Raw genomic sequence first — 12,560 nt, forward strand, 5'->3', positions numbered from 1 at the left:
TGCTGGAAACAACTAGAAGAGCCGGGCAAAAAAGTTTTAAAATCTCTAAACATAGAGGATGACCCAAGCAGTGGGGAATTGTGGGCCCAATTTCTAGGAGATGAGGGAAGCCAAGAAAAGTTAGCCTAACATTCGAAGTAACAATTTTCCTCTTGAGGAGATTATTCTAAAAGTAGAGGCTGATAAGCTGAGTAGAGCATTCAATAAAGCAGAGGAGAAGAAAATAGTTGAGGGCCTACTAAGAAGGAGAGGCCCTAATAAATGTACCAGGCTTTTTGTTGCAACCGTAAAGGAATGCACACTAGAAATAAAGGTGAAAATAGACTAAAGCCCATCATCAAATCATATAAATTCTTGATTGAGTTAAAGTGATTCAGGCTTTCTACTGCTCTTAGCCTAGAACTGCCTGCCCAAAACAAAAGTAAATTCTCTCATCTGAAATAAGCGTGTAAAGACAAAACATACTCAGAAACATTTTCAGAAGCAGACATATAATAGAAATCAAAGGGGATTCAGATAATGGCATCATCAGACCTAGAATTTAGAATAGCTATGATTAATGAGTTCAAGGAATTAAAAGAAAATGAGAATTTCAGCGGTTTGGAAATTTGAGAAAAAAATTTACGGTAGCCAATGTTAAGAATTCAATGGATAATAAATTTTAATAGTGGATTAGACATAGCTGAAAAGAGAATTAGTGAACTAGAAGACAACAGAGAAATATCCAGGCCGAAATAATCTAAAGGATGAAAAACACAGAAAAGAGCATTAAAAAATGAGGAATAGGTTTTATAAACATGAAATTTAGCCATGAGAGGAGAGAAAGGAGCAATGTTAGAAAATAGCTAAGAATTTCCCAAAAGTGATTAAATAAATTAAGCTAGAAATTTGAGAATCACCATGAACTCCAAGCAAGATAAAAATCACCTCCCTAAAAGAATTTTTGTGGATTTTAAAGTTAACATCTAAATTTTTTTATAATATAAGGTGCAAAGGATGTAATTTCTAATATATTGTAAATATTGATCCTTTCAAATAAAATTGTTGCATTGCTATTTTAAATGTTTTCCAAACACCGTAGTGATTTGATACCTTCCATTAAAAAAATACATAATAAAACTTTTCATTAATGTTAAGAAATTTGAGATTCTCACTTTTGCTCCATAACATATAACAACATATTAACAATTGCCTCTAAATTCTATTCTATTAGAACTTTGTGCTTGACTTTTATTGATCAACTTATCATACTTCTTTGTAACAAAAATATATAATATAAATGTAATTAACTTTAAAAATATCCCATGATCATAAGGCTCTGAAAGTTAAAATTATGTTGTGGATTAATATCATTATAATCATTACTAGTACAAGCAATAAAATATTCCAGAAAATTTTATAAGTGTTAAATATTAAAAGCAAAATTTTATTAGAAATTTCTGTCTTAAAAAAGATAGATAGGCTTGTATTATTTATTGCTGTGTAATAAATTATCTTAGAACATCACACCTTAACAAATATTTATTTCTTCACAGTTTCTGAAGGTCAGAAATCTTGAAGGTCTTAACTCGATGGTCCTCATTTGTAATTTTGATGTGCATTTGCACTTACAGCTAATAATATTTAACATCTTTTGATGTATTTTTGGCCACGTGTGTCTTTTCTTTGAAGAAAAGTCTATTCAGATCATTTGACCATTTTTTAATTGTCATTGAGTTGTAAGAATTCTTTATATATTCCAGTACAAGTTCCTTGTCGGATATGTACTTTTCAAATATTTTCTCAATTTGTGTCTTTCATTTTGATAGTATCTTTTGAGGAACAAAAGTTTTTCATTTTGATAATGGTTAATGTATGTTTTTGGAAAATATCTAAGAAACTATCACCTATTCAGAGTTGTAAAGACTTACACCCATGTAAGACTGAAAGTTTTTTAAAAATTTAACATCAGGAATAAAAACGAGATCACTGAAAATTCTAAAGACATTATAAAGATCATAAGAGGATGTACAAATAATTGTATGGTATGACTTTGAAAATTTAAACAAACTAGGGAAACTCCTAGAAAAATACAATGGAATAAGAGAGCTCATAAACACATCCACCCATGTATGGACATGTGATTTATGACAAAGGTGGCACTACAGAGAAGTGGGAAAATTGGTACTGGGACAATTATATACTCATATGGGATATTTGTAACCTCAGGGGAGAACAATTTATTCAAGTATCAAAGAGCAGTAACCAAAAAGGAAAAGACAAATTAATTAATATTAAAAGACACCATTACAAGTGAAAAGGCTTGCCAGAGTAGGAGAAGACCTTTACTACATGTGTAACTGATAAAGAGCTCATATCCAGGATATATGAAGAATTCCAACAAGTCAATAAGATAGTCAACCAAATAGAAAAAGGAAGCAAAGATTTCACAAAAGAGGAAATTCAAATTCCAACAAACATGAAAAAGTGCTTAACCTAATTGTCAATCAAGAGAATGCAATTAAAACCACAGTGAGATAGTACTTCATATTTGATTGGCTATAAAAAGAGTCTGACAATACCAAGTATTGGCAAGCATATAGAGCAACATGACCTCTCATGTACTACTGGTGGCAGTATAAACTGGCACAATCACTTTGCAGAACAGTTTGGCATCATTTAGCAATTAAGACAGCAATTTCATTCATAGATATGTGCCCTAGATAAACTTAACTATATGTACACCAAGATACATTCACAAGAATAGTATTATTGTAATTGTCAAATTGGAAACAATCCGGATGTCCATCAATGGGACACTGGCTAAATAAAATGATGTATTCACATGACAGAATATTATACAGAATTGGAATGGAAAGAACTATACCTACATATAACAACATGGATAAATTACAAAACAATTTTGAGTGAAAGAAGCCAGACACAATTAATACAGTTCAATTCTTTTATGTTAAGTTCAAAAACAGGCCAAACTAATTTATATATTAGAAATGTCTATTGAAAAAAAATGCTTACTTAGATGCTAAAAGCAAGGAACACATCATAAAGTTCAGAGGGGAGGGAAGGGGTTATAATCAGGAAGAGGGCGGCATAGGAGACTTGAGGTATTGGCAATATTCTATTTCTTGAAGTCAGTAGTGGTTACACAGATATTTACAATATTTGCAATAATTTATTAAGCTACATAATCATATTATCACTTTTCAGTGTGATATGCATAACAAAAAAGTTTTTAGATTTTTTTTATGTCTAAGCATTCTAACTTACATGTGACATATTTTCTTTTGTTCAAAGATATACACCACTCTTTTGGAAGTAAATGTGGAACTTTTTATGTTTTCCTTTAAATGATACAAAATCTGCAACTAGACATGAGAATAGGAGCTCTCATTTTTGAGAATGGTGATAATGTAGAGAGGACACACTTGGTAGTGGATATTTTCTAACATCCTTTTAAACAAATCTTGAATATTCTAACTGTAAGACAGATGAATAGGTAGGAAGACATAGAGATTTTAGTTTATGATTCCATGGCCTGAATGAAATAACGTACTATGACCATCCGTGTTTCCGAGCCATACTGTCTTTGTTTTATCCTAACAGAAGTCTTCCCCTGGAGCAATGCTTTCTCTGATAACAGTTGAGCACCTGAGAGGCAAGGTTATTAAACAACTGTCATAAAAAAATATAAGCCCATGAAAAGATGCTCAACACATTAGCCCTCGGGGAAATGCAAATCAAAACCACAATGAGATGCCACTGGCTCCCACTAGGATGACTATATTTGGAAAGGGAGATAATAAGGAGTGTTGGTGAGAATGTTTACAAATTGGAACTCTGTCAACACATGCAAGTGCAAATGTAAAATCATGCAGGTGTTTTCGAAAACAGTCTGGCAGTTCCTTTAATAGTTAAACATAGGGTGACCATCTGATCCAACTATTCTTTTCTTAGATATAAACTTGAGAAATGAAAACAGGTGAACACACAAAAACTCATACACGAATGTTCATGGAACATTATTCATAATAGCCAAGACACAGAAACAACCCAGATGCCCACAAACTAACTTATAAATGGATAAATAAAATGTGGTATAGCCACAAAACAGAATAATATTCAGCCATAGAAAAGAATAAAGTAGTGGCTCATGCTGCAACATGAACATTGAAAACATTGTGTTAAGTAAAAAAAGCCAGATAAAAGGTCACATATTATTTGATTCTATTTATATAAAATGTCTAGAATAAGCTAACCCATAGAAACAGAAAATAAATGAGTGGTTGCCTAGAACAGGAAAGATCAGTAGGTTAGAAGGTGACAGCTAAGGGGGGTACAAAGGTTTCTTTCTGGAGTAATTAAAATGTTCTAAAATTGATTGTGGCAAAACTCTGTGAATATACTAAAAGCCATTAAATTGTTTACTTTAAATGGGTGAATTATATGGTGTGTGAATTATATCTCAATAGATCTTTAAAAATTATATCTCAATTGATCTTTAAAAATATTTAAAAAGTCATCATTCCATCATGCTATTTAGTATTTCTAAACAACCCAACTTGGGCCAAAGTATCCCAGTTTTAAACACCGGACTTTATACCTTAACCAAAACATTGTGTAGATGAGACAGAAAAATACAACTCTTCTTTGGATATTGGTGTCCTGAAGAAAGGAGGCTTCACTGATGCTTCACAAACACCAGTTTATATCCTCATGTGACATCCTGGGCCAGTGCATTCTAGGAAGCATTGGTGGCAGGAAGGGGGGAGGGAAGGGTAGAGAGAAAGAGAGAGAGTTCGAAAGATAATTTTGAAAGAAAAGATGGGAAAAAAAGAACGAGAATGAAATCTCCACTGAGGTATATTCTCAGGTTGATCAATTTTAGGAAAATGTTGAGGATCCAGAAACTAATTCCCTTAAAACTATGCATGCCTGAATTTCCCTTGGAAAGACTTCATGTACCCCAGTTTGATGACCTGAGTTGTGATTCAAAAGCCTTGTTTTTCAAGGCCGCAATCTCTGCTATGAATTGCTAAACCTTCCCTAGCAGCGAAAGCCGAGAATTTGAGTCTGATTCCTACATTCAGCTGGGCCTGCCTCCTCAAAGTGATAAGCCCTACATGGATGCTCAGCCTCACAGTCCAATTTTAATGTAAGAAAGGAGGAAGGAAGGGCCTCATTTAGTTAATATATCAAATTATAACCCCACTATGCTAAAGATTTCTCATTTTAGCAGTGATTCTGCTGCAGGTGGGCACAGTCAATACTGTCTACTGCAAGGAAAAGGTATAATGCTGAGAAAAGGACAAAGAGGACAGTGTCATCAGGAGAGTCTGGTGGCATAATGGGGACAGAAGCCAGCCTGAGTGGGTTAGAGGTTGATCTGGAGCCAAGCCACAGAACATAGCAGAAATTTAGGAAGCTCAACCAAGGAAAGCGATGGACAGATAGTAAGAGGAAGACCTCAGAGCTGAGGAGAGTTTGTTTTCAGGATGGGAGAAAGTTGAGAATATTTATGAGATGAAGAGAAGAAACCAGGAAGGAGATGTGGAGAGAGGGCACTGAGGAGCCTGAAAAGTTGTAAGGGGATGGAATGAAGAGACAGGGGAGGGATCCGCTTTGAATTGTGGAAGGACACCTGGGGAGCCTCTTCCTTACTGCGTAGAAAAGAAGGGGCAGCTCTGCAGAGATTTTTGGTGGACATGGGATTATTTACGGAGCTCAGGTCATGTGACCTCCATTCCTCTGAAGTCCTGGCGGCAGAATGAGAAGTGGCTGAGAAGGAAGATAGGAGAAGGGTGGGGCCCTAGGATACCAGTGAGGGTTGGAAAATCAGCTGTAGGGAATGGCAGCTGGAGGCAGTAAGAGGTGACTCAGTGGTCAGCAAAGCCTGGTGGGGATGGGAGCAACTGGGCTTAGTCGCACGGATCTGTAAGACTTCATTCTTCCATTTGGGGGATGCAATGAGGTGGGGGCTGCCCAGAGTTGGAGAAATTAGAAACGTGGAAGAAGTTCCAGGGGAGAAAGGGTTAGCCATAAAGTCCAAAATTCCAGCATGGAAGGAGGAAAGACCTGGGCAGAAGGGTAAGCTTTTCCTATAGGGAGGAGGCATGAGAATTACATAGTAAATCAAGTTGTATTCAGAGCCTGCTACGTGCTACCTGACATGGGAACCTGGCTGATCAGCATATGGCCAAACAATGAGGAACCTATGTGAAGATTCCTGCTGAGATTACCAACAAACACTTCCCCATGCCTTTATCACTGCATAGCCATCTCTGGAGAGGAAAACAGGTTTAAACTGAATTCCTCCAATGTTTGGGGTCTCTCAGTCTCTCTCATTCTCTGTCTCTGGGAGACCACACTCTAAGGAATGTTATTCTTTCTCTAAAAATCTCTCCTTTTGACTCTAACTCTGGCCTGAGCTTAAATTCTTTGCTGTGCGGAGTCAGGACCCTCACTTATACTCTCTGTGCAGGACTTGGATTCCCACTCCAGGGGATTTGCCCTGTCTTGCATCACTTTGAAGAGAGAGGCCACCAAACAGGGAGATTAGGAAGATAGTGCCGAGCAGGTTGAGCAGGACCCAGTGCGGAAGGAAGGGAAGAGAGCAGATTCGAACCACAAGGGTATCTAAAGTGTCCTGTGTGTATAATAACAGGACTAGCCTCACTTGGCCTTATGTATGTCCTTAGACCAAATTGAGCTGTGCTGTGAGTGTAAAATATATACTAGACTCTGAAGAAAATATGGAAAAAAAAATGTTAAATAGCTGTTTAACTAATGTTTGTGTTGATTACTTGTTTAAGTGATATTTTCAGTATTTGGGTTAAATAAAATATATTATTAAAATTCATCTGTTTTTACCTTTTTCATGGTGCTACTAGAAAAGTTTACATTTACACATGGCTTGCATAGTATTCTTGTCACCAGGTACTGGTATAGATACTCCCTCCCAATAACATGGATTGTCTGTGTCATGGCTGTGGCCCCAGCACCTAGAACAGGGACCTGCACAGAGAGGCCTCATTAAATGGTGTTGCGTGTGAATTAATGAGTAAATGAGTTAAATTCATGAATGAATGGGTGAATGGGTGAACAAGGAAGATATGTGGTGTTCAAGGACTTGGTTGGTTTTTTCTAAATTGTTGAGGATTTATGTGAGTTCACAGGTGAATGAAAGAGAAATAGAGGTAGTTAGAAATGAGGAAAGCTCATGAAGGCTTTGAGGTAGGGAACCTCAAAGAGCATTTTATGGGACCTAACTTAATATAAGGGCTGAAGAACCTGGACCCTTGCCTCACTCCTTTATTTTCCTTTTAAAAAGTCCTCCTGTAGCACTTCTTAATATATGTCAGGGACTGTCCTAGGCATTTTGCATATAGGAACTCATTTAAACTTCACATTGCCCTATAAGGCGGACACTCTTATTATTTCCCTTTTACAAATAAGGAAAGCAAGGCAGGGAGATGTTAAGTAACTTGCCCAGCATTGCCCAGTAAGTGATGGAACTGGTATTTGAACCAGACCTTCTTTCCTCGGCGTCCATATGCTATTACACCATCCTGTCTCTTATCCTGTCATCTTGCCCCATTCCCAAGCTGCTCTCCAATAGACAGAGGTTTTTTCTTCTCATCTTACTGATCTCTCTTCCAGAGAGTCCCTTGGACCTTGTATTCCTAGAGAAATTTCTCAGTGAAACTTGCTTATTGGAAACAATTGTAAGTAACCCCCCCCCCCAACTTCTTCATAAAGGACACATGGACACACCTGTAACTGCAAGGTCAAATACAACAACCAGATAACCTTGCCTCTCCCTCTCCCAACCCCTCTACCCCCACCCCATTCTCTTTGCCTAGATCCTTGACCCAGGCCCACACCAACTTCTTCCTCTCCAGCCCAGGAGGCTCTACTCCCTAACCTGGGATTGGCCCTCCCCTGCCTTTCTGGGCAGACTTGAGGGAAGTGAGTGTTGGAGGAGCCTGAGACTTCACAACTAAGCAAATGCTTTACCTGTCAGTCTAGCAGATGCCTGCAAGGTGACTACATGGGTATAAAATAGGGGACTTTCCAGACATCACCTTGGCTAGTGCTCAAGAAATGCCTCAATCCCATCCACCAGGGACTTCTTTCCAGACTCAGGTTGGATTCATCCAGTGACAGAATGGCCCTGAACTACTACCCACTGGGAGCCAATGCCCGGGATATGCCTAGATCTTACCCACCAGGGACTCCTTCCCAGACTCAGCTTGGATCCCACCAGTGACCGGCCCTGAATTTCTACCCACTGGGGAGCAGCCCTAGCCCAGGATTTCCATCTTCAGGGTCAAACACAGATTGGAACACTAAAAAGGAATCAACGGGCCATCTTCCTTTCTTTCTCTCTCTCATTAAATTGTGAATAATAATGCATTTACTTATTCTCCCACTTAAAAAGTTGTTTAAATCCTTTGAAGAATCTTGCAAGGTAGCTTGGCTAGACAGCAGGCAGGACAGTCCAGTGCCTCTGGTGGGGGGGCCACGGTCTTCCACTCTCCTGTCTTTTGGTCCAGCAAGTAGGCATTTGGATTGATAGTGTAGTCCTTTGTCTGGACATCAGTAGCTGTGGTGACACCCCCACATACAAACACTTTGTTGTCTCCAACGGAGCATATGGCATGGGACACATCCAAGGGGCAGTTGTTGGGCAAGAGAGGCACCGAAGTGGTCGTCTTGCTGGCCTTTATCTTCTGCAGGTTGATTTCCACACTCTGCCGGTGGCTGTGCACACAAAGGATGTTGTCCTGCTGGAAAGAGAGCAGGGGCCTGTGGTTGAACTCAATGGGGAAAGTGATACACTGGACCACGTCCCCAGTGTTGGTATCAAAGCAGTCTACCACCCCAACCCGGGAAATGAAGCCCTTCACTAAGCACCGTCCCGTAACAATATACAGGTTCCGGTCACCCTTTGTGATCACAGCTGTGCCATCCATAGGGATGCTCATCTTCCCTGCCAGGCACCAGGCCTCCTTGCGCTCATCATAGCGATAGATGTTAGAGACATACCGCCTTGGGGCAATGCTCCCACCCACTGAGTACACTGTCCCCCCGCAGGTCACCATGGTGTGGAAAACAAGCCCAATTGGCAGGTCAGGCAACTTGGTCCAGGAGTTGTCGTCCATGTCATATCGCCAAGCTGTCTTCAGCCCTGAAATCTGCTCAGTGGTGCCCCCAGAGATGTAGATGTAGCGACCAGCAGAGGTGGCACTAAGTGCTGCAGCCCGATAGGGCATCTCTGAGAGCTTCAACCACAGGTTCTCCTGTATAATATAAGCAAACACTCCATCGTTGAACTTGCCGTGGGCCTTCTGGCCACCTAGGATGACCACTGAATCAAGCAGGGCCCCTTTCCGCTGGTAGCTCAGCAGGCTGGTTGGCTTCTCCTGCTTGCGGTCCACAAGGACACTCTCAATCAGGGCTGCATGCGCAGAGCTGTTCTCTATGCCCATCAACTTGTTGCTGGCAAACATCAGTGTCTTGTTGGAGACAGCATTAAGATTGATGTAACTGAAGAACTTCTTCACATACTTTTCCCGCTCATCCTTCCGGAAGTACACCCAGTTGATGAGTGCGCTGAGAGCCTGGTCCTCATTGAGCACATGCAAGTTTTCATCTCGGAGCAGGCGGCCAAAGATGACAGGTGGGCAGCGCATGAAGTGCATGGAGCCTTCAGGACTGGCCCAGTAGTGGAAGTTGTCGCGAATGCCGGAGTAGGCCAAGTCTGACACCTCTTTGAGTTCAAACAACTCGGCCAAGAAGAGGTAGCGTAAGCAGTTGGCACGGCGGATGGACTTAATCAGGAAGTCATTGCAGTGGATTCTAAGGCGTGGTGTGTTGAAATACTGGGCCCCACGAAGGAGTTCCTCCACATTCTGCTCTGAGATCACCACCTTGCCACTGTAGAAGTAGTCCAGGAGCTGGTCCACTGTGGCTGGACTCAGGTAGTTGGGGTCAATGGTGATGAAAAGCTCATCAGTGTTCTTCATGTCATTGCTGGAGATAAGGCTCTTCACCAGTGGAGAGACAGCCGCCAGCACGTTGCGATGTGCAAAGAAGACATGGTGGTCCACAGTCAGGGCCATGTCCCAGTACTCCTTGCGTTTCCTCTGTTTGTTCAGGTTCTGCAGCACGAAGCTGTTGTAGTTTTTCTCAGTGAATTCCAATTTCATGGTGCTTCTTGCTGGGGCTGAGGCAGAAGATCAGCAGCAGGTACTGGAGAACAGACTTTCTCAGGCCTTTGGGATTCAGATTGATGGTTGGTTGCAGAGCAGTTGATCAGGGAGGAGTGGGGATGGGAGAGAGGATGATGTCATAGAGTGGATGAGGTCATCACAATGCAGGCCCCCCTGAGGCTTATCTCAGAGGCACGGGCCTTTCTCCCCTCTGATGGTTTGTTTCAATCTGCTGAGGCCACTCTACTAGGACTGAGTGCTCAGGGCCCAAAGCTCAAGAGGAAATTCCGAGATTGGTTGCGACTCCTACCTGGGAACTTCAAACCTCAGTTCAAGGCTGCTTCTGGAATATCAGAGCCAGTTTGGGCGGGGGGTGGTGGAGGGAGAGATAAGGGGAGGCTTGGGGAAGGAAAGAGTATTAGATCATCTAGAAGAATCCCCCCATTGTACAGGAAGAAAACAGAGAAGAGATGGGACTTGCCATAGATCACGTAGCCAGTTAAAAATGGAACAGGGTCTGGATCCCAAGCCTTCTGTAACTTAGGACTCTTCCCACCCTTCCAGAAAGCTCCTTACTACTCAGCTTTCCCCAGTCTCTGATTCTTAGGCCTTGAAGTAACTTTCTCTGCCAAGGCTCCTCGGCATCAGAGAAGAAAAGCTCTGTCTTTTGGCTTCTGACCTTTGTGGCCACGGATACCATTTTTTAAAAAAAATAGAGGGAGAGGTGGGAGCCACTCATTGGAGCAGAGGTGCAGTCGTTATCCAGCACTGGGGCATAGGAGGGCCGCTGAAGCCCTGATTATTTCAGTTTCACGGCAGACTGGGACATTCTCTCCACATTTCCAAGTGTCTAGTTGTAAAATGTTAGGGGCTGTGGTGGGTCAGCTCTCTCCAAGTGTGGACTTGGACAGGTTGCCCATTCTCTCTAAAACTCAGTTTCTGCATCTATGAGATGGGAATAATAGTACCTGCTTCAAAGATTATTAAGAGTTTAAATGAGAAAATGATTAGAGAGTGTTAAGCACCGTGTTTGGCTAGTAGCAAACGTTCAATAAATGCTAGTTGACGTTACTTTATTACTATTATATTAGTTCGCCAAGAGCTGGCATTTCTGGATGCTCCTCTCATAAGTACTTGTCGGCGTGGTTTTTGGCAAGTCTGGAATCCCCCGGTCCCCTCTGGGCAGGATCCCTGCGCCTCCTCCGGCCACGCGGTGGGGCTGAAGGGTCACCTCCTGCCAGGGAGTCAGCCAGTGGATCCGACGCCCCGCCTCCGCCCTCGCTGCGTCGCACCCCTCTCCTGGGTGCGGGGAGCCGCGGGGTTTCCCCTTTTCCGCTGGCCTGCCACACAACCACGTTCCCCCCGGCAAAGGCGGCAGCGCGGGTCTACCCGCTTACCATCACCTCAAACACACCAGTGTCCCCTTGGGTAATGAGCCCCAGATAGAGGGTGCAGGACCGGGCGGCCGGGGAGGAGCCTTCTTAGATCCACCCCTCGGTGCCACGCCCCGCGGGGTGCTCGCAGACTCCGCTAGTCGGCACCCCAGTCTCTGGGTTGGTGTGGGGCTCCCGCAGTTCCCGTAGCGTCTGCGCCGAGAGAGGATAAGGGCCAGTTGGAGCACCCTCTCCCCTCCCCCACCATGGAGGGGGCTGGCTCCTGCGGGGCCCCGCCCGGACCAGCCTTTGGCGATTCCCAGGAAGGGTATCGACATGCAGATCCCAACGGCATTGCGAGATGGTGCAGAAAGGACCTAGGCTGGGGCTCCCCACCCCACCCCCGATCCAGTCTCCTCCATCGTGGGTCTTAAGCCCCACTCCTGACTCTCAGCCGGTCCTTCAGGCCTCTACTAGGATAAAGTGTCACCCGGAGGCTTGGAAATGTGAGCCCACCAGCTCTCTTCTTCCCCGGCTTAGTGAGTGCTCATTACCATTCACTGTCCTCTCATCCTTGCATCCCAGACTTGGCTTTTTCTTTGATTATTTGAAAATTATTTAAAAGTACCTACCTTTTAATATTGAATTTGTTCACCTTGATGCCTGAACAGGATAGAGGCACTCAGTTTCTTGAGAAACCTGTTGCCACAAGGCTGAAGGCTAAGAACTTCTGTTTTCCCAATGGGAAGGAGGCTTAGATTGCAGCTTCTCCACCACAGACTAGTTGTGTGCCTTAGATGAGTTCCTCCTGGCTCCTTTCTCTGCCTATGAGAATAATTGAGCTCTGCTTCTCCTGCCTTGATCTCTCTAGAGGCAGCCGCAACTTGAGCAGAGGATGAGGCCTCTTAGTATTAATGCCAAACACCTCTCTCCCACTGGCCTCCAGCCTGCCTTTATGAGAGGTTGGCAGACCTCA

The 12,560-nt window shown here is 42.7% G+C and overlaps 1 protein-coding gene across 1 annotated transcript; it reads right to left on the reverse strand.

The window, feature by feature from the left end:
• Positions 1 to 8,376: 8,376 nt before the first annotated feature.
• Positions 8,377 to 10,319, reverse strand: CCIN (calicin). Its single transcript, XM_016130202.2, has one exon. It carries the CDS (start codon positions 10,206 to 10,208, stop codon positions 8,442 to 8,444), a length of 1,767 nt encoding a protein of 588 aa, XP_015985688.1. The 5' UTR covers positions 10,209 to 10,319; the 3' UTR covers positions 8,377 to 8,441.
• Between the last annotated feature and the right edge of the window lie 2,241 nt (positions 10,320 to 12,560).

Source organism: Rousettus aegyptiacus, unplaced genomic scaffold, assembly GCF_014176215.1.
Source record: "Rousettus aegyptiacus isolate mRouAeg1 unplaced genomic scaffold, mRouAeg1.p scaffold_m13_p_3, whole genome shotgun sequence".
Lineage (NCBI taxonomy): Eukaryota > Metazoa > Chordata > Mammalia > Chiroptera > Pteropodidae > Rousettus > Rousettus aegyptiacus.

Coding starts and splice junctions, on each gene's coding strand:
- CCIN (XM_016130202.2), bottom strand. CDS start 10,208: ATGAAATTGGAATTCACTGAGAAAAACTACAACAGCTTCGTGCTGCAG.